Source organism: Empidonax traillii, unplaced genomic scaffold (genome assembly GCF_003031625.1).
Source record: "Empidonax traillii isolate 1590-97213 ecotype Southwest subspecies unplaced genomic scaffold, ASM303162v1 scaffold861:size261962, whole genome shotgun sequence".
In the NCBI taxonomy this organism is placed as follows: Eukaryota; Metazoa; Chordata; class Aves; order Passeriformes; family Tyrannidae; genus Empidonax; species Empidonax traillii.
In genome coordinates, this window is record NW_020956054.1 from 1 (window position 1) to 27325 (window position 27325).

Here is a 27325-nt window from a genome sequence, read left to right on the forward strand (position 1 = left end):
CTTCTGTTGTCCATGAGGTTCTCTTTAAGATAATCTTCTAAACTTTGATATCTATTGTGGTTTAACACCAGCTGCCAAATAAGCCCCACACAGCTGCTTGCTTGCCCCCACCTCACGCCCATGGGATGGATGAGAGAATCAGAAGAGTAATAGTGAAAAGACCTGTGGGTTGAGATGAGAACAATTTAATAATAATAATAACAACAATAATAATAATATTAGTAAAGGAAAATAATAAAAAAAAAAAAAAAGAGAGAGAAATAACCCCCAGGAAAACAAGTGCTGCAAATGGAAAACAGTTGTTTATCACCAACTGGTGCCCAGCCAGTCCCTGAGCAGTGACCCTTGGCCAGCTTTCCCCTGGTTTCTATGCTGAGCGTGATGCCATATGGTGTGGAATATCCCTGTGGTCAGCTGGGGTCAGCTGTCCTGGCTGTGTCCCCTCCCAGCTTCTTGTGCCCCTCAGCCCCCTCGCTGGTGGGGTGGGATGAGGAACAGAAAAGACCTTGACTCAGTGTAAACCCTGCTCAGCAGTGATTAAACATCCTGTGTTATCAGCACTGTTTGTAGCACAGATCCAAACCACAGCCTCATCCTGAGCAACTATGAGGAGAATTAACTCTGTCCCAGCCAAAACAGCACATCTGTTTAGTGCTTTTTTCCTCTTCTATATCTCTGTAGCTTTTTGTTTGTCATTCAATGTAGTCTAGTATTGTTGCTCTTTCTATAGTAATGTCAGTCACAAAATGTTTTATGGCTTATAATTTTTTTTTTACAATTATACAAAACTATATAGTTGTTTTTGCTGACAGGGCTTTGTAATTTTCTGGATTTTACTTCCTACTCTTTAGTTACAAGTATAGCTTAGTTAAGTTTTGACCTTAAACATGAGGCAACACAGTAGCAGTCTCTTCTGCACAGGTTTGTTCTCCATTTACCGTAGCACCAACTTGCCTAGATGCAAGTAAGCGCTGTGAAGCTGATTTTCGGATGGAGTCAATATTAGACCAGAAGCTTTTCTTGAAAACTGAACACCTAGGAGCCAACCACACGATGTTTGTCATCACACATTTGTTTTTAAACAGATCAGCATAAATTTTTTTGAAGTAGAGCTTTAGTGGTAGGGGTAAGTATTTTTAAGCCTGTGGTTACAGTCAGTTACATTTTAACTTGGTTAGTATCTGTTTTATAGTTGTTCACTGTTGTTTCCTTGGTTTAACTGGTGGGCTTTTTGGCTTTGTTTAGGCTGCGTTGCGACAAATCACTGATAAAGCTCGGGAATTTGGAGCAGGGCCGTTGTTCAATCAGATTCTGCCTCTGCTGATGTCACCAACACTTGAAGATCAGGAGCGTCACTTACTTGTCAAAGTCATCGACAGAATTCTTTACAAATTGGATGACTTGGTCCGACCATATGTACACAAGGTCTGCTGCAGTTCAGTATTTCATCTCTGATTTGCCTTTTCTGCATTTTATGTGCATATTGGAAGAGGATGATACCGTGTTTTTTTAGCATAATTGGCTTTCATATTTCTTGAGCCAAACTTTTAAGTTTGAAGTGTAAGCTTTATAGTATTAAGGCATGATGTAAATATGATATATATATCATGCATCATATTGGAGGTGGGAAGGTAATCTTACCTGATCTAGGTAGTATCTCTGGACCAGGTCCTTTAGAAACAAAAAACTGTAAAAACAGCATAGATTTATTTTTTTTTCTAATCTTAATAAAATTTTAAGCTTGGATCCATGGAATCATCTTCGTTTCATGGACTCTAGTAGGGCCAGAAATACTATTAAAAGTTTTAATGAAGGGCAGTATTAATTTGTTCATCTTTTCAGATCCTTGTCGTCATTGAACCACTGCTGATTGATGAAGACTACTATGCTAGAGTGGAAGGCAGAGAAATTATTTCCAACTTGGCTAAGGTAAAATTCCATCCTTGATCAAAGCGCTGAGTTAGCTTACATATAGCTGCATGTTTATAGGTGTGGCAGAAGAATTAACTGTGCTGTTCATAAATCCAATTGGTATGTTTCCTGTTTTTTCCTTCAGGCTGCTGGTTTGGCCACAATGATCTCCACAATGCGACCTGATATTGATAACATGGATGAATATGTCCGAAACACAACAGCTCGAGCCTTTGCTGTTGTTGCCTCTGCTCTGGGCATTCCTTCTCTGTTACCCTTCTTGAAAGCTGTCTGTAAAAGCAAAAAATCCTGGCAGGCTAGGCACACTGGCATCAAGATTGTGCAGCAGATTGCTATTCTTATGGGTTGTGCTATCTTGCCTCATCTCAGGAGCTTGGTTGAAATCATTGAACATGGTAAGTTCTGCTTTTCCAGGCCCAATTTTTCGTACTCGCTTTATGTCTGGAAAATTTTTCATACCCTCAGTTAGGCACAGTTACAATAAGGTCCTGGTTTTGCTCTTCTGATACTGAGAAGCGTTGCAGCTGACTCTGAAAGAGGAATAGTGGTTCAGTGTTCCTGAAAATAAATTAATTCCTCCTTAACTGCCCCTCTATTTTTGCTGTTTTGAACTCGAGACACAACAAGTACGAGAAGTGCCACTAAGCACTACTGTCTTGCAGGGCTGGTGGATGAGCAGCAGAAAGTTCGCACCATCAGCGCTTTGGCCATCGCTGCTTTGGCTGAGGCAGCTACTCCCTACGGCATCGAGTCATTTGATTCTGTGCTGAAGCCTTTGTGGAAGGGTATTCGTCAACACAGAGGAAAGGTATCTCTAAAATACTCTCTGTAGTTTGAACTGAAATGGGTGTGTACCTTCTGTAACTAATTAGAGACGTATTTCTGCCTTTTAATAGGGTTTGGCTGCCTTTTTGAAGGCTATTGGTTACCTGATTCCACTCATGGATGCTGAGTATGCAAACTACTATACCAGAGAAGTCATGTTAATCCTTATCAGAGAGTTCCAGTCTCCTGATGAAGAGATGAAAAAAATTGTGTTGAAGGTATGTCAACATGATAGTTTAGCATTAATATTGATTGTATATGTATTTCCTTTTCTTGAAAATAAACAAAAAACCCCCAACCCCAAACCAACCAAATAAAAAAAACTCCCACCTCAAAACCCACACCTTAGAGAATTAAAATTGTTGGATTTTTGTTACCTGCTAGGTGGTAAAGCAGTGTTGTGGTACGGATGGTGTTGAAGCAAACTACATTAAAACAGAAATCTTGCCACCTTTCTTCAAACACTTCTGGCAGCACAGAATGGCATTGGACAGAAGGAATTACAGACAGGTATTCTGTTTTTTTTTTTTTTTTTTTTAGTTGGGAAATTATTTTCAGTAGAATAAAAGTCATATTAGAATGTTCATTCAGGCTAAATACTGAATTTTGTTTGTGCTAGTGATTTAGAAATTGTGTAGCAAAGAAGGCTCGCAGGCTCTTAAGAGTTTATCAAGACATTTTACATCTGTGTATATGAGTCTACCTCAGTTGTAAGGTAGGGTAGGTTGCCCCATTTGTGTTAAAAACAATGGATGATTTTCAAAGGTAAAAGCAGTTGTTTGTAGTGGACTTCATGTGCATGATGCTGTTTCTCTTCAGACAAGGGAAATTATTTTCCAAGTGGAGAAAGTAGATTTTTAACAATCCATGCTTACCTAGCATTTGTGTATTTCAGTTGGTTGATACAACCGTGGAGCTGGCAAACAAAGTGGGAGCAGCAGAAATTATTTCTAGAATTGTGGATGATCTGAAAGATGAGGCTGAGCAGTACAGAAAAATGGTCATGGAAACGATTGAGAAGATAATGGGAAATCTGGGGGCAGCAGACATCGATCATAAACTGGAAGAACAACTGATTGATGGTATCTTGTACGCCTTTCAGGAACAGACAACAGAGGTATGGCCAAGGGTGTGCAGTGTGTGGTTTACTTCTGTTGTAAGCCAGTTCTGTATTGTTAGCAATACAGAAATGTATGCTTCTAAGGTAGATTTTTTTTTAGAATCACTTTTTAGATGTCGCTGCTCTAATCAGTGAAGTCCAGAAGCAGTCTTTGGAGTGTTAGCATTCTAGTGGCAATTTTAGATAGTGTCAACTTGAGTTCAAATGTCGTGTTACTATTGGTCTGATTTTCCTTTGTTGTTTTTGCACTCAGGATTCTGTGATGCTGAATGGTTTTGGCACAGTGGTTAATGCTCTTGGCAAAAGAGTTAAACCCTACTTGCCACAGATCTGTGGTACAGTTCTGTGGCGTCTGAACAACAAATCAGCTAAAGTCAGGCAGCAGGCTGCTGACCTCATCTCTCGTACTGCAGTGGTCATGAAGACTTGTCAAGAGGTATTGTATGGACTTCTACAAAATTTGCTCTAGCATTGCATAGTAACGAGAGGGGAGAGAATTAACTTCTAAAATCTTTTTACTTGGTTGCAGGAAAAACTGATGGGACACTTGGGTGTTGTTTTGTATGAGTACCTGGGTGAAGAATATCCTGAAGTACTGGGCAGCATTCTCGGAGCGCTTAAGGCTATTGTGAACGTTATAGGTATGTTTTTGTGTCGTTACATGGCTGTTGAAGAGAAAAATGGACAGGCATTATAAAACTAAATGTACCTCTTGGAATTCAACAGGTATGCACAAGATGACGCCACCCATCAAAGATCTGCTGCCACGTCTCACACCTATTTTGAAGAACAGACATGAGAAAGTGCAGGAAAATTGCATTGATCTTGTTGGGCGCATTGCAGACAGGTAAGTTAAGTAATGGTGAAATACCTGACCTTCTGGGCAGCAAAAACTCCAGTATTGGATTTGACATCTGGGTATTCTCGGGTCTCTTGATATCTCTGAAGTTGTACATAAAGCTTGAGGTGGGATATTTAGCAGGTGGTCCGTTGAACATATTGTAATTAAACACTGCATAAGAATTATGTTGTCCACTTATGCAAACTTAGAATGCACACAATATAATACATTTTGAGTACACCCTAGACTGGGGAAGGCCTAATGTTAACAGATACCTAATTAACAAAATGGTTAAACAGTATCCCTCTGTTGATAGCAAATGAATAGATGCTGCAGTTTATGTGGTTTTATTTAAAAAATTCTGGCGTCACTGAAGAGCTAACTCACTTCGTTGTCTTTCAGAGGTGCAGAGTATGTTTCTGCAAGAGAATGGATGAGGATCTGCTTTGAACTGCTTGAATTACTAAAAGCTCACAAGAAAGCTATCAGAAGAGCCACAGTGAACACCTTTGGTTATATTGCAAAAGCTATTGGGTAAGTTGGTTTAATGCTTACCCACTTCTACACCCAGTTACCAAACACAGTGATGACTGACAGTTTTCTCCTGAGAAATAATCAAACTTCTCTACATTTTAGACGTGCAGACTTGGTTTTACTCATTTTGTAGAGGAATACAGCCACCTATTCTTCATTAACATAGGATACTGCACTTCTGAACAAAATGTGTAGACTAGCAAGGTTCAAGTGTAATTTGGTAGTAAAAGCTGTTTGTCTCATGAATTTTTGATACTGGTGATGTGCATTCAGACCCTCTTTGTATTATTTCATAAACTCTTTAAACAATCTTTCTTATTTTGTTTTTTATTTTCCCAAATCAATACTTCTGTTGATTTGCAAAGGATTTTTTGCCACTAAGGTGATACTGCAAGTCAGCAAATCATAGAATGAAGCACAGTTCCCATCTTTATGCATATACTTTAAGTGACATATTACTTAATGTAGATACAGCAACCAACTGTAACTACAACATCTATGCAGACATAACCTGTCAATGTGTATGTTTTTTTACAAGTTTGTAATTGCCTGTGGGATCAGAGTTAATAGTGGGGGGATGCTGTGCTACCCTCCAGAGTTTACACAAGGCAGAACAGAAGGCAGGGAAAAACCTAAGTCTAGAGAAAGTAAAAGATGTTGGTTATGAAAATAAATTGCTTCAGCTGTTTTGAATTTAGTGGTTTATGTTGTTTCCCAGTTCTCTGAACATTTTTTAAGGGCTGAGCCATGCTTCTCTGCCGCTTGCAGTTTGAAACTCAACCTACGTGATCCAAATCCTCACTGAATCTATTGACAAGGATGCCCGTGTTGTCTCTTTCAGACCTCACGATGTATTGGCGACACTGCTAAATAACCTGAAAGTGCAGGAAAGGCAGAACAGAGTATGTACTACGGTAGCAATTGCTATTGTGGCTGAGACGTGCTCACCTTTCACTGTGCTGCCTGCACTCATGAATGAATACAGAGTTCCAGAACTGAACGTCCAGAATGGCGTGTTAAAATCTCTTTCTTTCCTGTTTGAATACATTGGAGAGATGGGAAAAGATTACATTTATGCTGTTACACCATTGCTTGAAGATGCTTTGATGGACAGGTGAGTACACTTCTTCTATGGTACTTAGACATAATCTTATTTTAAGCATATAGCTGGTTCTTAATGATAGCAAGTAAACATATTATCCTCGTTTGCTTAAGGTTTTAAGTAACCAGCATAATTTCCAAGCTGTTCTTTGCAAATAATTCAGATTGTATGCTCCAATTTTATTAATACTTTTGAAAATTAAAATTATGCAAGTGTCTTAAGTCAAGATTTCTTACATTTAAAATTGCTTTTCATAATTTATGTTGCTGGTGCTTTTGCTGTGGAGTTAGCGTGGATTAATTTGTCAGAAAATTCCCCATCTTTTTTCACTTCACTGATTTTTGGTACTCTGCCTCTTGCTGTCAGTAAGTGAGGGATAAAGGTATTATCAGTGCTTTTTAAAAAAGTGTTATTGAAAAGAAATGCTGTGCTTGTCCAACCACGTTGCTTCTAAGTGTAGTTTATTAATAGCCCATTGTTCTCTTTGCAGGGATCTTGTGCACAGACAAACAGCGAGTGCCGTGGTGCAGCACATGTCTCTTGGTGTTTATGGGTTCGGCTGTGAAGATTCCCTCAATCATTTGTTAAATTACGTGTGGCCCAACGTGTTTGAAACCTCTCCTCACGTCATTCAGGCGGTCATGGGGGCTCTGGAGGGCCTCAGGGTGGCCATTGGTCCCTGCAGGATGTTGCAGTACTGTTTACAGGTATGTGCCTGTGTGTGCCGGGATAGCAGAGACAGCAGTTGACTTGTTTGTCTCCTGGGAAGTCCTTGCCTGACAACTGGAGATGATTTCCAGCAAATTAGAACTGTGGCTTTTTGTCTCCCTGAAGTTTTCTTTAAACATGACATTCTGTACTAAGGGTGTGAATAACTGAAATATGCAACGAGCAGTGATTTTAATATAGTGAGATAACTGATTACATTGCAGAACTTGTGTGGAAGTAGCAGATGACCTAGAATATAAATTGACTGCAATAGCCCAGCACTTTGATTTGTAAATTGGAAACACCTTACAAATTTTGAGTACGTGAACTAATGACTGGGGAATAAATTAGTCATGTAAGGGCTAAGAGAACAAGTAACCAGTGAGATAAATAAACAAATTAATGTATTTGCTTAATATTAAATCAGTACAATTTGTTGTTAGCCAAGAAAAGCAGTAAGATTTAAAACTGTAAGAGTGAAGCATGAGAAAACAGTGCTTTGATTAGAATTTATGCTATTAGATTCATACACATTTGCAGAGGATGAACTGCCTGGTTTGTGCTGGTAAAACCTGAAGGTTCCTTTTCTGTGTAATTGCACGTAACAGTTCTTGCTGTGTTGGCTGCAGAACCTAAACTCACCTGACAGATGGGGAGCAAGGATTAGTGTAATGCAGATCAGTGTAGAGAAGATGTGACAGCATTTTTTAGGTATTTGCAGATAAGAAATTTCAGAGTGGGGACCTCAGCATAAAGATTCTGACATCAGTAGGAAGGTGAGAAAAGTCTCTTACAGTGTATATTTTTTGCAAGTACTGCTTGAATGTTCCATTTTATAGAGCTGTCCTTTTCCTGGAGCTTTTGCATTCTGCCCAGTTATTAAGGGCTTATTTTGTGACGCTCGATTAAATTCAGTGAAAGACATTGGGACCTTAAGCTTTTAATTAATAAATTCTGTTCCATTCTGTTTTCTAGGGTTTGTTTCACCCTGCCAGAAAAGTCAGAGACGTTTATTGGAAGATCTATAATTCGATCTACATCGGCTCACAGGATGCTCTGATAGCACACTATCCGAGGATCTATAATGATGAAAAGAACACCTATATTCGTTATGAACTTGATTACATCTTATAATCTTCTCGTTCAGTTGTTTGTGTTTAATGCACAGCTGTTGTTCAATTTAATGCTTCGGATTTGACGATGTAAAATTTTAAAATTTGGAGATCAGCGTAGGGCTGGTCAGAGGCAGAGCTAGGTATCCAGTAGCATGATTTTTTAAATATGTCCTTGTTTTTTGATGTTAAACAGTTAAAGCCAGTAGTGACCAACAAAACAGTGATTACAATGTACTGGAGGGATTTCGTTTTGGATCCATCTTTCTGAAGTTTTAGATTTCATTCCTTGTGTTTAAAGGGGGAGTTTATTTGAGAAATAAACATTTGTGTATAAAAACTAATTTGTGTGTGGTTTTTGGACAGAGGGGCTTGTAAAATGAGGCCCTTTGGATTAAGTATTTGTTCATGTAATAAATAGGTGGTATAAAACATTTTAACCCTTTTTGTCATCCACTAGCTTTTGAATAAATAAGAAAAATGTACCAACTGTAGTTAATGTGTGTCTCTTTGTCATGCAGTAATGTGGCTGTAGCCTGGCTGATGGTTGTAGTAGTAGCAGTTTATTCTCATGGAAAAAGTAGTGTTTAATTGCTTGTTGATACTGCTTCATCTGTGTTATGAAGGTGGGCACGGATTAGCTTGGTAAATTTTCAGAAGTTAAGCAGTTTTATTGTGTGTGGTGTGTGTTAAATCAATTGTGAAAATTACACATATTGATCACATTCTGTGTTTTTTAGCATTTATGGCTGTATGAAGGGCCACATAGTATTTATAGGCCATCTGTGATCCTGTTTAGGAAAGGAAAGTTTTGGAAAGTTGTGTCCCCAGCCCCTTAGTGAGGCAGTTTCTAAGAAAAGCATTCTATTTGCTTTTGCTGTGTGCCTTCTGTGCACATACTACAAAGGAAAAGGTCTTGATAAGTGACAGTAAAGCACATAAAACACAAGGTTAAATCATTCTGGTAGTAGTTATATTATCACATGTTTGTAAGGTAACAGAAGGTAGTAGCTGCCTATCAGGCATGGTGTTCTGTGAGTGCTTCAAGCTGAGCAATGAATTTCCATCTTACCAAGTTCAGTGGAATGTTGTTAGCTGAGTTTTCCCTGCTGTTCAGCATAGAAGAAAATTCTACCCTTCCTTTCAAGGCCTGACTTTTTGTTTGGGACTCGGGACCCTTTTGTTAATGAAGGTACTAATTAGTTAGGAGAGGAAGACTTTATTTAGCAGTGAGCTTTATTCTAAATTTTTTTTTAAAGTGAAAACAGCTGCATCTTCTTGAAGTCTTTATTGCTGAACTGTTCCCTTGGAGAATATCATGCACATTCTGGTGTGTTTCTGGTGCTTTGTCACTGAATAGCAGTATCTGTGTTACAGATGGCCCATCATCTTCATTGCTTCAGGAGTTGTGCAAGATAGAACCAAGCAAGTGCCAATAGAGAGGGAGGAGGGCTGAAAAAAAACCCCTGAGTTTTGAGAGGCTGGCCAAAAGAGAGCTCTGAAACAGGTAGGAATTGAGGATGGCTCGTGACTTAAAGATGCCTCTCAGCAAATTTGTTAAACTAAAAGTTAACGAGTTAAACTAAGAAGATTCTGATAAGGTGAAGGGGAGCAACTTGAAATTGTACTTGTTTTTGGTTTTGTTTTGTTTTTTTTTTCCAAGCTCATCACTTTTAATTCTCAAGCATTCTCAAAACATTTCCATAAGTCTTTTTGAGGAAGATAGAATCTGTTTTTCTTTCCTGGGAAAGGGGAAGGAGAGCTGTTTGATGAAAAAGAACTGTACATAAAACTGTGGTGTTCATCTTTGGTCTTTTTGCTATCCCAAATATCTGCTATGAAATTGGGTTTGAAACAGCAGTTCTTCATACACGGTGAGCCTTTTTATCTTTCTCAAGACTTCTGTGGATCTGTGGAACTCTAACCTAAAAAGGCCATCTGTGGGTCACAGAGTGCTTTATGTGACTTTCTAGGAGCCAAAAGCAGCTCTTTAAGGATTTACCTTTTTTGTGTAGCAACCCCACTGAGTTTTATTCAGCACAGGAAGATTAATTAACACTGAGAATGCTTACTTCCATTTTTGTTCCTCCTGAGGGGAAAAAAACATGGGGGAAAGAAGTATCTATCTAGATATGATATCCATCCCTCTGTACACAAACATGTTTCTTTTCCAGGACAAACTTAAATCATTAATGAATGAGGAAGTTTTACTCTCAGGTGTTGGCTGGTGTTCACCTACATATTTGAGGTTCTGGACAGCAAAGGACAAAGTTTAAATGAATGGAAAGATTGGGTCACTGCTATTTAAGTTCCATTAATGGATAATTAATTATGCCATTAGTGCAGAAAACTAGGCAAAGTGAACAAAAGATCTGTTTTGCTGCTTGTTTGCAAAATGGGAGACACAGTGGCTTGGCAACTGAGAATTTACTGTGCTGCAGCGTTCGTGTGGTGTTGGATAAGTGCAGGTACAGCATAAAATCTGGAAGGCCAGAGGGTCCCTCAACTTCCTCATTCAGATTTCTTTGTAAAGGGAACAAGAACCTTTTCACTTGTCCTCCAGTCCCCTTTCTGGATACAGCTCCTTACTTTATCAGTGAATGGTGAAAGAAACTGGGTAAAACTTCACTGACAGCCAGTTCTTCTGAACAGGCTCATCCAATATACAGAAAGAGGTGGAAGGACCTATAGAAAAGGAAAGGTATGTGATTTTTTTTTATATATATTTTTAAAAATCAATTCCATTATGCATTTGGAAAGGGGCAGTGAATTAGGAGAGTGTAAGCCATACTGCAGCCAGCAATACTGCCTTCACCTTTTCCTAGTTTTGAATATTTAATTTTACAATTTAACGTGGTTTTTGATTGTAGGTCCTTTTTTTTTGTTTGCCCTTTTTAACGGAAGAAAGGACACAACATTTGTGTATACCTACATTGCCTACATTTTCTCAATTTTACGTGCACTTGTAGTTTCATTTTCTTGCTTTTATGCTTCTGTGTGTCTCCTGGTATGATTTCATGCACCTATGCTTCCTTCCCTCTCACTATCCTGATTCAGTTGTACTCATTTTGCTTACACCTCCTTTTCCATGGCATGTGTCTAACCTGCATCTCTCACCTCTGCTTCTCTGCCCCAGAAGCCTCTCACTTCCCCCTGGGTCCGTGTCAGACTTCATTTCCCCCTGCACGTCTTGGCACGGGAGCTGTGGTGGCAGTGAGAGCACTGAAGGAGATTCTCCCGGCCTCTCCGTTGCACTTGCAACTCCAGGAGTTCCTGGGTGTGTGGATAATCAGTCACTGCTGGAAAATTCTCCCTCTGGTTCTGCTGCTCAGCCTGGAGCGTGCCAGGTACAGGGGGGGGGTCTTTGAAGAACATAGCTGCCAAATTCTAAATTATTTTGGAAAATGCTAGGGAGTACAGGGTGCGTGTGCAGCTACACTGGCACGGTTGATACTGGTGTTTCTTGCCCAGCCCTGGGCTGCTCCTCTGCCAAGCAAATAAAGATGAAGTGGCTTTTTACATTCAGTGTCTTGATCCCATAGTGGAGTCATTGTAGGAATTAGATGGCGTTTGTGAAGTGTTCCTGTCCAGACAAGGAAACAGGAGTGTCAGGTAACTGAGATGCTACATTTTGCAGTGCTCTTTGCTGTGTACCTCCTGAGGGAGCATTGGAAAGCTTACAGCAGAACTTCAAGCCCGAGCTGCTGCTTGAGGCAGGGTTGAGGAGTTCAAATTCATGAATAAAGGTTTGCAAGTAACCCTGAATGCACTGGCAATTGTTACAGAAAGAAGGTCAATTTTAATTTACCTTCAATTTTAATTTAATTTATTTTTTCAGAGACCCTGAGGTGGCTTAAGGAGTGGCAGTTGTTTTCACAAGAGCAGAAGTTTGATGCCCAACATAAGGTTTTGAGGTTCTTTGACAGAACTTCAAAGAACTGTGCAGCAAAGTATTGAAATGCGATGATATGTAAGTAAAATTGTAAGTCCTCAAAAATTAACTAAACAGACTTCCAGCGTTTTGTTCTTGTCAGTGAAGTAATTCTGCTCTCTGAGAAATGGCTGATGGTGAAGTAGCTTCTAGCACGTTAAGAAAGGTTGGAAGTTGGTATGGTTGCAATAAGCAGGATGGTCATAACAATAAATGCTAGGAGTCATTAGGAGTGTTTGTTATGACTGTGGCATACATTCTGTTCACCAGCTTTGCAGGCAAACCAGACCCAAGTGTTTTCCTTATCAATTTTACATCCATGTGACTCCCAGAGATTAAGCGGTACAAGTTTTTTACTTGGTTACTTTTCTCAAGTTTGTCTCTTGAGACCACTTTCTTAAACCTTTTGGTGCAATGACTGTTGTGAAATCAAGTTTCAACCAGTGTTGCATCACACTGATTATTCTACCCGTTTTTCTCCAAGCTAAGCAACATATTTTCCCTCAATTTAAGCTGCTGTAACGAATACCCTCATAACTAATAGACTGGGGTGGGATGGGAAACAGGTTTCAAATTTGTGCTTCTTCACTAAATGTGGGAAGTGTTGATATGCAAGTAAAGTGATTGCCTGTTACTGAATGTACATCTGCGAACCAACTGCAGGATCTCACTCCTTGTCAGTGTAACAAAAACGGAAGAGGTAAATCTGAGACTCTCTGGGACCCAGCGTATAAATTCGTACATTGGTGAGGTGCCATGTGCTGGAGAGTGCTGAGTCTCGCCAGTAGTAACTGAACCTCCTGCTCCCCCTGCTCTCCAGTGCTGCCTGTCCTCTGCCCCGGATGGTTTAAGCTGCAGCCCTCCCTGCACTCCCCTCCCAGCTCTGCCTCTCAAAACCATTGTAGGGCTTGCCAAGGCTGCCCAGAAGTCTGGGTGAGAGATCCAGCACACCAGTGGGTAAGGAGTGCCTCTTCCTGAGCCAGTTACTCGCAGCCACTCCTAACAGAAGCCCCAGAACAAATACTCGGCAAGTTATGAATAAGCTGTTCTGTTTGCAGGCTAAACAGCAATGAATGTTTTATGAATCGTGAATAAATGAGGAGGGAGTAAATGAATGGACTCGATCCATTTATTCCAAGACCGTGTCAGATGGGTCTCAAGTAAATTGCTGTGTCCCTCTTGATAGTGATCATAATTAGAATTTCAGGTTTTCTGAAAGCTTGCTTTCTTGGTGAAAAGAGATGTTGGTTGTTTGCTTGCTTGTTTTTAAGATCTTCTCCAGAATCTACATCCATTTGTTTCTTCACTCTAAATCTCCTATTCCTTTCACACATAGGAGACCTTTTGGTCACCTTGATGGCCGAATGTTTCTTTGTTCTATTAGCAATCATCTTCTGCACTGAGCTGGCTAATAAATTTACTCAGGGACCTGCAGAAGTTGTTCCCCTCCTGCCCCATTTGCTGTGAGGGCTCGCATTTCTCGCTGAAGAAGGCCATCTTTCACTGGTTCTGATGCTCTGAACCAGTTTCTTTGTGTTAAAGCCCTACATGATCCAAGCCTAGGGACGAGGCTTGCCCTTTGTTGTTCTTTACTGGCTCTTGATTGAGACCAGATGTGACAGCTGTTAACCACCGTAGGGTGACAAGGGGCTGAGGTGACTTATTTCTAGACTTTTCTTAGGTAACTTTAGAAACAGTGACCTTCAATCCCTGCCTGTCACCCAAAACAGTAGAACAGAATTGTGCTCAAACACAGTGATTTTGGCTTTGAAAGCCGTACATTTTTTTCTCTGTTAAACGCTAAATCTCCAAGGGTCTGCAGATCTTGAGCCCAGCTGATAAAAGGAATGGAACTGGCCATTTATTATTTTAGCTAATAAAAGAGGATATTGTATATTAACTTTTTCACATTCCAAGGCACTAACAACAGAATGAAGGTTAAAGGCGTCTTGATATTCACAATTAAAGAATGGAGCCTTTGTTTTCAGCACAGTATGCAGCTGAGACAGAAGGAATATGGCAGGAAATGAAAACCAGGTGGCTTGAGTTTCAATTTTTAAGACCAAAGAAATGACTTTCAAAAAAGGCTGTTTCCTCACTTAATAAAAATAGGTTAAATGTACACAAAATCATTTAATTATTCTCTACATTAGTTTGCAGATGTTTATGTATGTGTATCTTATATTTTCACAGACCTAGCACAATGATGTGTAGATTGGTCTTAAAAACCCTGCTGAGAGAAAGCTAAAGATCTCTGTAACACTGGGCTCTAAGTTTATTTTGACAAGATTGGAAAGTACATAATATTCAGTGAGTGCAGGCAGTTTTTTCTCTCCAGTATGTATTAGACATTCATCTGCATACAAACATTAGTGTTAATGTTGCTGTAATACTGCTACCAGTTATAGGATAGTACCAATCTTCGCAGGATCGTAGAATGGTTTGGGTTGGAAGGGACCTTAAAGACCATCCAGTTCCAACACCCCTGGTCTAGATCAGGTTGCTCAAAGCTCCATCCAGCCTGGCCTTGAATGCTTCCAGGGACTTCTCTGGGCAACTTGTTCCACTGTGTCACCGCCCTCATAGGTGCCCCCTTTCAGTTTAAAGCCATTCACCCTTGTCCTACCACTCTATGCCTTTGTAAAAAGTCCTTCTGCAGCTTAACACTCCCTCTCCAGCTTTCATCAGTACCTTCTTAAAACCCACAAACACTCTGATATAAAAAAAATAAATATCGAAATCAAGGGCATAATTGTTTCTCAGTCCCTCCTGTTTAGTGTTATATTTATTGTGAAAGATCTAACTATGGTAACTTAAAATTAGCGTAGGGCGTCTGCAAAATAAAATGTCAAGTCATCATTTAATACAATTACAATTTTTTTCAGGTACAGGTTTTACTTAAAGCTTAGGAAACTAGAGACAGCACACTTTGTGAATCAGCTTGGTTGTGTTCTCTTGAAAACACTGAACAAGATTTCCTAGTGGCAAGCTGTAGGATCTCTTTGTTACCCATCCAGCAGTACAGCTGTAATTGCCATTAGAGCTCCAAATTCTGTACTGGAAAACTCAGAACTCTGTGTTGCAGCTGGAGTCTCCTGCAGGAGGAAGGAGGTTGCATCACAGCCTTTGCTGTTTGCCCAGGTGGTTTTGGAGGAGTGTGTTGGAATGCAGATGTAAAGCTACTTCTCCAGCTAATGGGTCTGCAGTACAGGCCCTTTTACCACGTGCTTTTCTGTGGCTAGAGAGTCACTCACATGTTGACACTCAAAGAGCACTCTCAGGTGGTCACTGGGAAGCTGCTTTGCAGCATTTTCATCCTAAAAACTGGGCTTGCTGCTTTGTATCTAGACTGAGGCTGGAGAGGCCTGTTGATAGGGCTGGTTTTGCCTGTACAAACTAACACATTGTTACGCACATTCTGCAACTTGGTGGTGTTAGGGCAAAGTATGCTTTTCTTCAAGTAGTTGATTCAAAGCCTGGTGTATCTTAATTAGGTAGTACCAAAAACTGTTTTTCTTATCTGTGATTATTTTGTTCTTCAGGATGATGTTTGAATTTTTCTGCCATCTCTACACAGTGTGATAGGCCAGGGACAGCAACTGGACAAGATTCCCACATCAACCTTATTTTCTTAAGCTTTTTGCTGACTCTGGTATTTTCCTGAAGAGGCAAATGGGCTTCTTGACTTGCTAAGTTTAATGAGCAGGACTGCCTTTTTCCAGAGTGTTTCCCTGATAGTCATCGCCACCCTATGTTTTTTTGACTTTACTGTGCTGTGTGTAAGATTTTAGTGAGACATCTCTGCAGAGTTTACAGAGACAAAGATGTTTTATTATTAAATGCTGTCATGCAGGTTGTTTGCTTACTGTTTGTAGAAGTTACAGTTAGTAATTGCATAAGCTTTTGCATGGTTTATGTGTATTAAGATCTTTCTCTGACTCACTGTCTGAAGATGGGGATAACTTTCCAGTTATTCTCCTATCTTCCCATGTTAATATATATTTACCTGCCCATATGCAAGTAAAAAAATGCAGATGTGCTCCTTAGGTACAGCTTGTTTTGTCTCTTATGACCAGTTACAGTTTCTTTCTTTGCTTCTTTGTGTCGAGGTAGCTTTTGGGCATTTCAGTGACTGCAGACAGACCTGCAGTACAAAGTTCTTGAAGCTTTTATGTTTTCATACTTTGATTATTCCATTGGTGTTAGAAAAGCAAGTCTGCTGTTCATGTCAGCTGCCAGCTTGGCTTCCTTCATGCTGGTGTAATGCCATGTGCCACAGTCACCCACCCTTCAAAGACCTTATTTCTCATGTAGCAGAGGATACGCAGTGATGTAAAGAAAAAAGAGAAAACCAAAAACCAAAACACAAAATCCAACCATCACCACATTTGAATTTCAGCATGTATCAATAGCTGCTTGGATTGTGTCCATTTTCTTATTTTTAATCACTTTCCAAGGAAGGCTTACAGAGAATTCTCCAGTGTCAGCAGAGAGGCCTCCAGTAAGGATCCTTGCTGGCATTCCTGGGAAGGAGGATGCCTGTGTGATACAGATACTGCCATTTGGGAGATGTTTTGAGAATTCTTGTGCAATTTGGGTATCAGAGAACTTCCTGACACATCTGTTAAAGGTTTTACCTCTGTTGCTTCCTTTCGAGTTTTTAGTGCCTCCTTGCTACCTACCTCTGGAGTTTTGCTGTTGTGGATTGTAATTTTTCCTTCCAAAGGAGTTAACGTGCATCTGATTGTAATACTTCTGTTAGCTTACAAAACATCTCTCCACAAGCAACCCCATTATTTATTATCCCCTATTTCAAGAATGTGGGCTCTTGCCATTGATAAACAAAAGTAGTAGCACTCAACCCTGCTCAGTTCCTCTCTTTAACACCCCAACTGATGAGAAATTACTCCTAATGTTTTATTACAAGCATGTTTCATCTGTTGAATCTTTATATTGTTTTACTCATATGTTTTTTCTCTTTAACTGGACCGTTTTCTTGTTATATCCCGTCCATTTTATATGGCTTAAAGCCAAAATAAAACTTCAGGTATCCTAATCAAGTACCTGCTACCACTATGTTTAGCTCAAGTCCTTTCTTGTTTACCCCAGAACATATTTCCTGAGGATGGAGAGTTAAGGTCTAGGTCGTTGGTCCAGTGTTGTGTACAATAAGGGTCTTAACAAGCAAACAGTTTTGCTTTGCTCTTTTAATTTAGGGTTGAACTGTCTGGTACAGCTTGTGTGTTGTTTTGTCAAAGGTTTGATTTACATGCTTAAAACTGAGCAAGTGTGGGCATAAAGAAGGAGCAGTGCATAGTGATTAAAGCACAGTAGTGGATACTGGGACTTCCTGTTCTGCCAGAGGATTTGCTCAGTGTCTCTATTGCTAAACTTTTCTGGGTAGCAGAAACAGTCACAGTGTTAGTTCTTGGAAACCATCCTGAGGAGAGTCAAAGGGGTCTTTCAGTAAATCAGAGGACACATACTACTTTCTTCCAAGGAGAAAAATCTACTTAGCATGCAAATTATGAATTTTATCTTCTGTTCTCTTGTGCTTTGTGTACACATTGTATGTAGGTAGTTCTCTGTTTCATTTTAACTGTGATGTATCAATGAAGGTTGACCCTTTAGCTCCAGTTTTTATCAGGATATATCTGTGGAAAAAAAGCCATTTATCCTTGGGAAACAATGGGCTTAGTACTAATTTTAGGGCCTGCAGAACGGAGTGTCAGGATCTGAGCTCTGAGGAGACCAGGAGATGTAGATCTGCAAGGCACGACTGGACCAGTAAATCCACTCTAAACCCTGAGAGAGTCACTTAAGGCCACACCCGTTCCCTGGGCTCAGACACCTGGACTGTGTACAGCCAGGGATGCTGGGCCAGCCATGCTTGCAGTGCCCTCCTATTCCTTCCAGAGATATTGAAGCAGAGGGATCTGTTTTATTCACTCTCATATTCCAACAGTCTAAGAAATACCTAAAATTAGTAGCTGTTGAAAATTTAACCACTTACTTCTATCTGGGGTAAATTATTGCAGGGCATGTTTAGAGTGTGAATTCTTCCCAGCAGTCTGCCTGGAGAAAGCCTCTGAGAGCCCAGCTGGTGCTGTTCACTGTGGCAGAACAATGCTTGCTGTCCTTCAGGAGGCAGGTTCCCTTCCCTTTCCAGGGCTTGGCTGTGTCTCACTGCTGTGATACGGATGCTGCTTACTGTTTCCTTTTTCATAGCAGCTAAACTGAGTTGCTGGAGTGAACTCAGGCCATCTGTCCTGATGCTGGAAAGGGAGAGTACAGCCTGCTGTCAGCTATCTTAAGCTGCTGGCAAATCAACAGTGTGACGTGGGGGACTTAGAAGGAGTCTCACGCTGAATTGCAGACCATGGTGATTAAAGGCAGTCTGCCCTACTTGGCATACTGGTTCAAGATGTTGCTCTTAGTGGGGAGTGCCCTGGTAATACAGACGTAGCTTTTCCTGCCTCCCTGACTGTGTTCTCCTCCCCACTTCCACATCAGCGGGTCTGAATCCATAGCATACTGTTTGGAAAATTAGTTTCCTGCGTAGTCAACACAAAAAGTCATGGAATCGCTGAAATGCTGTACTGAAACATGTTTCCTGTGCTAAAGGAACTGCAAAACCTGCCAGGAAGTGCTGTGTGATAGGAGTATGATTTGTAATGTTATTTATTTTAAGTAGTCACTAATTCTGCCATGGCTGGACAGCAGAGTTAAGATGTTAATGCACTATTAAATCATTAGTACTGGTATACAAGCATAAATTTGTTCTTAATGTGCAGCATAAATCAAAAAAGTTATATCCTGATACATTCACACAGTTTTGCTTTGAGAAAGAACCACAATGAACTCTCACCTTGCCATTCCCCAGAGATGTAGGTTTGACATTTTTGAACTCCAACATTCGTCTCCCATATCTGAACACTGGCTGCTTTATGGCACTGTTTTTCTACCAGCAAGGTGTTTTTTTCATTCTTACTGTCCTTTGGGATTTAGGGAATTAGAGGGGGAAAAGGCAGCTGTACCATAAGCTTAGAAGCTAATTTCTGACCTGCTTTAGTCTTGTAGCTGTATCTGTGATTATGTCTGGAAATGTTAATAGTGACATTATCTGGAGCACAGCCATTGACCCAATCTTCTGATCTTGCGAGGGGATCAGGGAAGACATCTGCACTCACGCAGAATTTTACAAATGTGCTTGAGGCTCCGTGCAAGTGCAAGGCCCATCCGTATGGGCTGAATCCATAGATATTTATCTGGGCTCCAGGCAGGTGTGCTGAGCGTTATTTACTCCATACATTGCTAAGTCAAAATACTGTGCAAAGCACATGTCTAGGAATATGCAATGCCAAAAGAACTTTAACTGTTGTATTCTGCTTACATAAAGGGTACTTCACATTATTTTTTTAAAACATATAGCACATGCTCACCTTGTATGAGCTCTAAAAGTCTTCTACAGTGAAAGACAAATCCATTTAAAAGGGAATCAAATAGATTGCAACAGAGGTGCTCAGTCTTGGATTCATGACTTTCCCCTCAGATACCTTGTTCCAACTGACATAAATAGAGGGCAGAATCTTCATTTTTTAGAGGGAAAGTAGGGTTCAGTTGGAAATCCTGGATCTCTTTCATTTATTGATGACTTTCAGCAGTTCTTACCTGCAGGGGCAGGGTTTTGATAAAGCATGTACAGGCTGAACTGATGTAGATGTTTTTAAGTCAGAGCAAGATTATGGGCTATGCAGAAACCCCGTACAACTAAAACCAGTCAACCACCGGCTCCTCCTATTTGTGGCACTTTCTGCGAGGGCTTTGCCGGTGTCAGTGTGTGCTGGGGGCTTCCCAGAGATGTGGAGTGCAGGCACTATGGCCCAGGCAGGTCAGCATAACTCCACCAAAGGCAGTTAAGGATGGATTCCTGCCTCTCTGCCCTGTTCCTCTCCAGCTGTGATAAGGTTTTAAGAGACACTCATGATCTAGAAAAATTATTTTTTCCCTCACAGGAACACAATAAGCCCCTGTCGAAACAATCAGTTGTTTATTCTGATGAATGTGTGTGATTATTAAAAACAGAACAACCTCTTGGAGAAATGGAACTTCAATCAAAACTTTACAAATTTCTCCTTCCATTACCTTGTTTGGAAATGAAAAGGAGTTGGGGTAGAGAATTCTTTGTTTTCTTTTTCTTTGGAAACATCCTTATTTGGCATCTGTAAAGCATTTACATTCCCTAGTTCTGGATCAAAGTCCTTTCATGGCTCATGTTACTTATTTCCTTCTTTAACTGAAGCACAGAAAGAAAAATGGATTTTTTCCTCCCTCAGGCTTACAGTATAAACCATTGTGAAAAGTCAAATCCCAGTTTTTAGCTGGGAAGAAGCGAGCATGGGGAATAAGACATCTCAAAATGTGTAATCTGAAGAACCACCCCCCTTCAGAATAAACTCAGTCAGTAAATGCAAGACCCTGTAGCACTTAAAAAGGATGTAAGGTAAAATTTAGTAAAACTAAACTAAGTTAACTATGTTGCTGTATTTCCTTCATTCCTCAGGTTCCAAAGGTTTGGGCTCTTCAGGGGAGGAACTTTGTCCTCCTCCTCAGCCTGTGTTGGGGCTAATACAGTTGGCCAAGTATTGGGATACAAACTGCAGTTGGACCAGGCACTAGAAACATTAAAAGCAAAACACGATTTTCTTTGTTTGCATGAGTGGCAGGATGAAATTTGGAGTTGGCAGAATTATTTTCTGATAGAAGAACCAGAAACTCCTGTGAATCAGCTATGACACATTATCTTGTTCTAAATTTGCAAGAGAGTGTAGAGAGTTTTGTTTCTGAATGCAAAACAAACTCCTTTCCAAGTCTGCCCCTCCCACTGGTCCTGTGCCCCAAGGAGCTTGGTGTTTCTGCTTATTTTCAGGGCTGTCTGGCTGTTCTGCTGGCTTTTGTACACACAGGGAGCTGAGCCCCATCACCCCCTTCAGTCTGCAGACGAGCTTCTGGGCTGTGCCCTGTGCCCATGAATATTAGCTCTCTGCTGTTTGCAGGTATTCATGCAGCAGAAGTGTTTGTAATGGCTGGTTTTGATTTATCTTCTAGGAAGAATTTGGACATGTATCGGTTTCAGCATGGCCTGTAATGATCCGACTCGCTTGCGGTGAGCTGATACCATAGTGTGTGTACCCTTTGTTCTCCTGGAAACAAATCATAACTTCTCATCTCTATTTTAGTGTATTCAGATATTTAAATTGGTTTACTTCACAGATCTTCGTTCTGCAAGGTTCTAGTCTAGTGTTCCCTTGTTGTAAGGGCGTGGATAGTACTATATAGTATGTTTTATATTTAACCATAAAGCAAGATGGACTACAGGCTGTTGGGCTGATTTGTTTCCATTAGCTTGCATCCAGCAGATCTGAACTTAATCCAGACTTCCAGCATTCCTCCAAAAATAACATTACTGATACCCTCTGTCACATCATTCTCCCCACAGAGCTCTTAGGCACATAACTTCTCTGATGGAAGGGGAAAAGCTCCTCCCTTTGGATTATGAGTTAAACCTTAACAGCAGAGAAAACCACCACAGTACTGCTCCCTCCTTGCTGGCAACCCCATGTTAGTTGCTGTGTGCATCCACACTCCTTCTAATTAGGTGCAACTTCAGGAATGGGTTTTCATTCTTTGTGTGACCTGATAATAAAATCTTTTGTTCACTTTTGGGCCCTGTGAAAAATATAGTTGGGTTTGGGGAAGGAATTTGCAATCAGAACATTCCAAATCTTACCTGGGTCTTAAGAGCTGGTGTTGGACTGTTTGGGTCCTGGCAGAGGCTCAGGCATAGGTACTTTCTTCCTCTCTGCACGCTGAGAAGGGATTAATATGGATTCCTGTGTAATTGAGCTTGTGCAGTGCTCCTCACTTTCAAGACTGTGACCTTGGACAACTGACTCGGTGGTTTCATTCCAAAATTATTCTGTTTCAGCTGATAGATTCCAACATTGCTGGCATGCATCCATTGGTGTCCTGTTGGCTATCCCTAATATTGAAAAGAAATTAAGATTATGCAGGTAGTGTGAAGTGAATAGACCAAGGACATGAAATCTTCTTATATTAAAATAATGATGATTTCCCAATGCAACTGAGATTAAAATTGGCATTTTATATTAGTGTGACAGTTCAATGAATTTATTCTTGAGGATGAAAGTATGCTTTCAAAAAAAGATATTTCAAGAGTACGGATTATAAATAACTAATTGCTGTGGGTTATTTAGGTAAAGTGAGTGTGTAAAGAGAGGTTGGTTTAGTGCCCGTTTGAACTGTCATTTATATCTTTCTAATGAGTGTGACTCATTAGATAAATACAATTTATTCAATTACCTGATGTTGCCCTCGCAGGGGTACACGGGATGTTTCAATGTAACAGGAATCCTACCCCCTGCAGACCATTTGCTGAATTCTTTGAAGGTCAGGCATACTTGAAGATGCAAGTCAGTGGAAAATGAGGATTTAGATTAAAAAAACAATATTTCAAAGCAGGAAGTTACTGCATTTAAAGTCCAAAAACTGTTGTCCTCAGCTGGGGGCATGCAGTGGGTAGGATGGGAATACTTTAAACTCCTGTGGACAAAGAAGCCCTACACATACTTTTTTATTTCTTCTGCTTTTTCTCCATGTTTTCCCTAGAAGATTAATGACACAGAAGATTTAAGATATTTTATGTACCCATAAATGGAATGGAGCTGAGAATAGAAAATTTAAATACTCAACTTTCCTCTTGCTAATCTGGTTTTGCTCATCCTTTTTCCCCCCTCAGTTCTTTTTCCCCATTTTTTTTTCCCCAGTACCATAGCATGAGTTGGTATAGAGTGTCTATATTGGTACAGAGTCCAGACTCTACAGCCAAGCCAGCAGCTCCCCAGTGTGATGATGTGTCTAATGTGTTGGTGTTTTTTTGTTGTGTATTGGAGTTTTTTGGTTGTTTTTATATTTTGTGGGTTATTTTTTGTCTGTTGGAAAGCTTAAAACAGAATCAGATAACCTAGTGTTTCCCAGGAAAGAAGGACAGGAGATAAAATAAAAACCCCAAACAGCAAAATAACACAGATCTCTCTGGACCTTTTTATGTGATACAAGGCAGCAAAAAGGCTTTTTCTTGCCCTTGTCCTGTCCCCTTGCATCGTGTGAAGCCTTGTGCAAAGCCCCTGGAAATCAAACTGTCTTTCTACTGCCTTACCTGGATTCTTGTAGTGGGCTATGTGACAAATTGCTGGGAATTTTGTTGCAGTCTCTTGTCAGGGATTGTAAAGATGGATATGCAGTTGCACAGGCCACTAACACCTTGCCTTAAGAACTGGAGTGAGACTAGGGCTTTCCACTGTCAGTGAAATCTTCCTCTTTTGCAGAGATGCATTTCTAGACTGGTGTAACCAGAAAGGAGTTGACCCAGTTTAGCCTGTTTAGTTGTCATCTGCCTTAATTCCTCCCATTTTCAATACCTACTACTAATTACGTGGACATCTGCAAGAGAGGTGCTAGCTAAGACCAACTGTAAGAACACCTCAATATATTTCTTCCTTTTTGGTTAGCACAGCAGAAGATTGCAACGATTCTAATTCCAGCTTTAAATTCACAGTTTCCAATTGTATCATATGTCTAAGCCTCTCTGTGCATTTGACTACATGGCTGCAGAATTGTAATTTAAAAGTCTTTGAAATGAGAGGAGGTCTCTGTCTGGCAAGAGGAGGTGCTTCTAATGTCTCCTCTTTGCCCCTCTTTGCCTTAATCAGTGGATTGATTCACTTGATTCCCCCTGCCCCCATGTCCCAAGTAGATCTAGGAGGAAAAATAGTCCAATGAGATAAAACAATCACCCTGGGGAAAAATTAATAGATCCAATTTCACCTTGTGAAAAAAAATTGTACTAAAGCAGGTGGGAGAAGACTTTGAGAGGGCAATGACGGGCAACTTGAAGCATCTTCTGAGGCGACTGTCCCTCTCCCACCCCAGTCACCCTGTGCAGTGCAGGAGGGGAAGATGTGACAGCAATAATTAGTTACCATCTCTGGTGTTTCGCTGACCAGTCTCTTGCTGTGGCTGGAGTTTCCCCTTTGGTTTGAACTTCACACAGCGCTGTATGTTTGTGCAGTCTCACAGTGATGCTTATCCATCACTCTAATCTGACTCCCACAAGGGGGAAGAGCACGCAGCAGAATGTTCACGTGCTGCTGTTAGGGAATAGGCAGCAGGTAGAGGCCAGAGCCATGCCAGGTACCTGAAATCTTTAGAAATGGTTAGAGATAACAAAGACATCTTCTGATCTGTTCTGTCATCCGTGCTCCACAGTGGCAAATAAACACTGCTAAGGAGTATGCTGACTGTGTTTAGCTTTCTTCATGAGGCAGGAGCCAAACACATGTCTAGGAACAACTGAAGCCTCCATCTGTGAGTGATCATCCTGCTTAAATACAGCGGCAGACCTGACTTTAAAGTGCAAAACAGAGCCGAGCCCTTCCCCTGCCTCTGCTGCTCAGCTGTGCAGGCAGAGCAGGAGGAGGGTGGCAGTGCAGACTTTTGGCTGCCTTAAAGTGACCACATCCTGTTAGGCTGCGGAAACATCAGACTAATGCAGAGATCTGTCTGTCTGAGATGCAGGAGGGCAGATAATTTGCGGACACGTTTGTATTGCTGTAGGAGGAGCAGCAGTGCAGGGAGAACTCCTGACCTTGCTCTTGTGTGTAGGCTGTTCACCCACTTCCCACCCAAGACCCGGTTCTCTGCTGCTTGTAGGTACAGGTTAAAGTTAGATATTAGAAAAAAGTTCTTCACCCAGAGGGTGGTTGAGCACTGAATAGGCTCCCCAGGGAAGTGGTCACAGCACCAAGCCTGACAGAGTTCAAGGAGCACTTGGGCAACACTCTCAGGCACATGGTGTGACTCTTGGCATGCCCTGTGCAGGGCTAAGAGTTGGACTTGATGATCCCTGTGGGTCCCTTCCAACTCAGCATATTTGGTCATTCTGTGAAATTTGTTTGTTCAGTGACATTGCTTTCTTTTCCTATAGTGCAGCTCCCGAATACTGTTTCCTTGATGCTGCACAGGAGGACTAACTCTGAGCCTGTGGAGGCAAAGTGACACTCAGAGCAGTCGCCGGTGGCCTGAGGTCCCTCCCCAGCTGTGTCAGAGTGCTCACTTCACAAGGTAGGAGAATTTGCTTGTACAAGCAGCAAGCCAAACACCATGAGGAACAAGGATCATGCAGGAACACTCTGGCATGAGAGAGAATTTATAGTCAGTCTCTCAAGTCCTAAGGCAGTACCCAAAACAAGACTTGTACCATCATCCCACATGGAAGGGACATGTGAGATCTTAACCAAGGGCAGATCATTTATGATGATGATAAAGTTCTGTTGAAGTCACATGCTAAAATCTAAGGGTGTCTGGGAGTTTTGTTGAGCTCAAGTAGGTTTAAAAATTCTGAGGCTTTCCTGACACAAAATCTAAATGAGGAAGTGTCTTGTGTGTTTAGGACTGCTAATAGCAAATGATGTTCATCAGTTTGAGATGGAACTGGAGGACCTTTGGTTTTGCTGGGGACAAAATAAAAAGGTAAAGAAATAAAAAAGGCAGAGGCCTGTGATATTGGGCCACTATACTACAGAACCTTACTGTGCTGTGGCCAGAAGATCACAAAATCTAAATGTGGGCAACTGCAGAATATTTTGGGCAGTTCTATTCTTCATTGGTGTTAGCTAGAAATTGCTCAAGTGCTGAAGTTCAGTCTTGCATGTTCCTATTACGCTTTTTAAAGTATGTAATATGGGGTTGGGTTCACAGAAGTGTTAACTGGATGCGCAGAATCCTTTTAAGGTTGGACACGGATCAGTAAGGAACAAATGCATCAGCCATTCTTAGAGAGTTTCTTTCCACTTCCCTGTCAGAGGCCCAGTATAGCCCTAGGGCTTTTTCCATTTCCAATACAGCTTTCATCCAAGATGACAATATCTGTCAAGGTCGTGTGTATTCTTGTTAAGGGTGCTGTACACCTCTTTTATTGATACTTGTTAATATCTCTTGTGGAAAGTCAACATAGTGCTACAGGTTTGAGAGCTGCAGGTATGACCATTACTTGAAAAGTTAGCTTGTGGCTTTGTGACTCTTCTTTCCCCAAAAAGGCAGCTGAGCATATGGCATCATTTCACATGAAAATGTACTATGGAATTACTGTTATGTACCAGCCAGGGCTAAGAAGTTGTTGAGTAAAATAGCTCAGAAAACCTATTGTTGATTGTGCATGCTAAGTCAGAAGCCTGGAACACAGTAGTTTGTGCTATTATGTGAACAGGAGGGGAAGGTATTGTACTTTCAGAGAAATCTTGGACTCCTTGGTAATGACTGTAGCACTGTGACTGCTCTAGGCAGTTCATGCAAATTACACTTCAGACAGATATTGCAAATAAAATTTTAAGGACCTCTCTAAACTGAGTGCTGCCCTGTTAAATGGGCTGCAAACCCTTTCTAATGTCCTGCATGCCCCTGGGGGACCTTCCCAAGGAGTGAGCTCTGGTGAATGGTAGGAACTTGGAAATAGGCCTTTACAGTGGAAAACAACAAAACAGACCTTTCCTTATTAGTGCTGGAAGTTCCCTCCATTTTCCCTCTTCCTTTTTTCGCTTGCTTTCAGCTGGAAGGTCACTTCTGCCTATGTCTGACCTCTGTGTGGTGAGCGTGTGTGTCAGCAGAGCCTGGGAGCAAGCTGTCAAAGCAGAATTTCTGGTCTGAATCACCGTGATACAGAAAGGCTCCTGTCCCTGGCACACGGCTGCCAACTGCCCTTCTCAGTGTGTGGTTTGACACAGAGCAAATCTGCTGATGCAGGCAGAATGCTTCTGAGTGTCGTGGCATGATGAAGACCATAAGGGGTGAAGATATTAAACAGAAAAACTGCCACAGTTCATGCATTCTTAACAGGTACCGTAATGTCTCACTGCTTTTTGTCCCATTTAAAAGACTGATATAAATTAACAATGTTTTTCTGTAAAGACCCCTTGAAAATAGTTGAAGTCAAAATGTGTTGTAACTTGTATGTTACTTTCAATCTCCGTTTATAATGATGCCTCAGAAGTCTCAAACCAACATTCATTTCCTTCTTGGATTCGTTTTCTTCCATAGAAGATGCTTCCTTTTTTTTTTTTTTCCTCTTTTTTTTGTTTGTTTG

At 40.9% G+C, this 27325-nt stretch overlaps 1 protein-coding gene across 1 annotated transcript; it reads left to right on the forward strand.

The window, feature by feature from the left end:
* Positions 1-1245: 1245 nt before the first annotated feature.
* Positions 1246-8668, forward strand: LOC114067097 (splicing factor 3B subunit 1; the record flags this gene model as incomplete). Its single annotated transcript, XM_027902304.1, has 14 exons — positions 1246-1425; positions 1843-1929; positions 2057-2327; positions 2595-2740; positions 2829-2975; positions 3142-3267; positions 3653-3874; positions 4131-4313; positions 4407-4518; positions 4604-4724; positions 5121-5252; positions 6094-6366; positions 6845-7061; positions 8038-8668. Coding segments are annotated over 14 exons (2376 nt in total), but the record flags the coding sequence as incomplete, so codon positions are not given.
* Positions 8669-27325: the final 18657 nt, after the last annotated feature.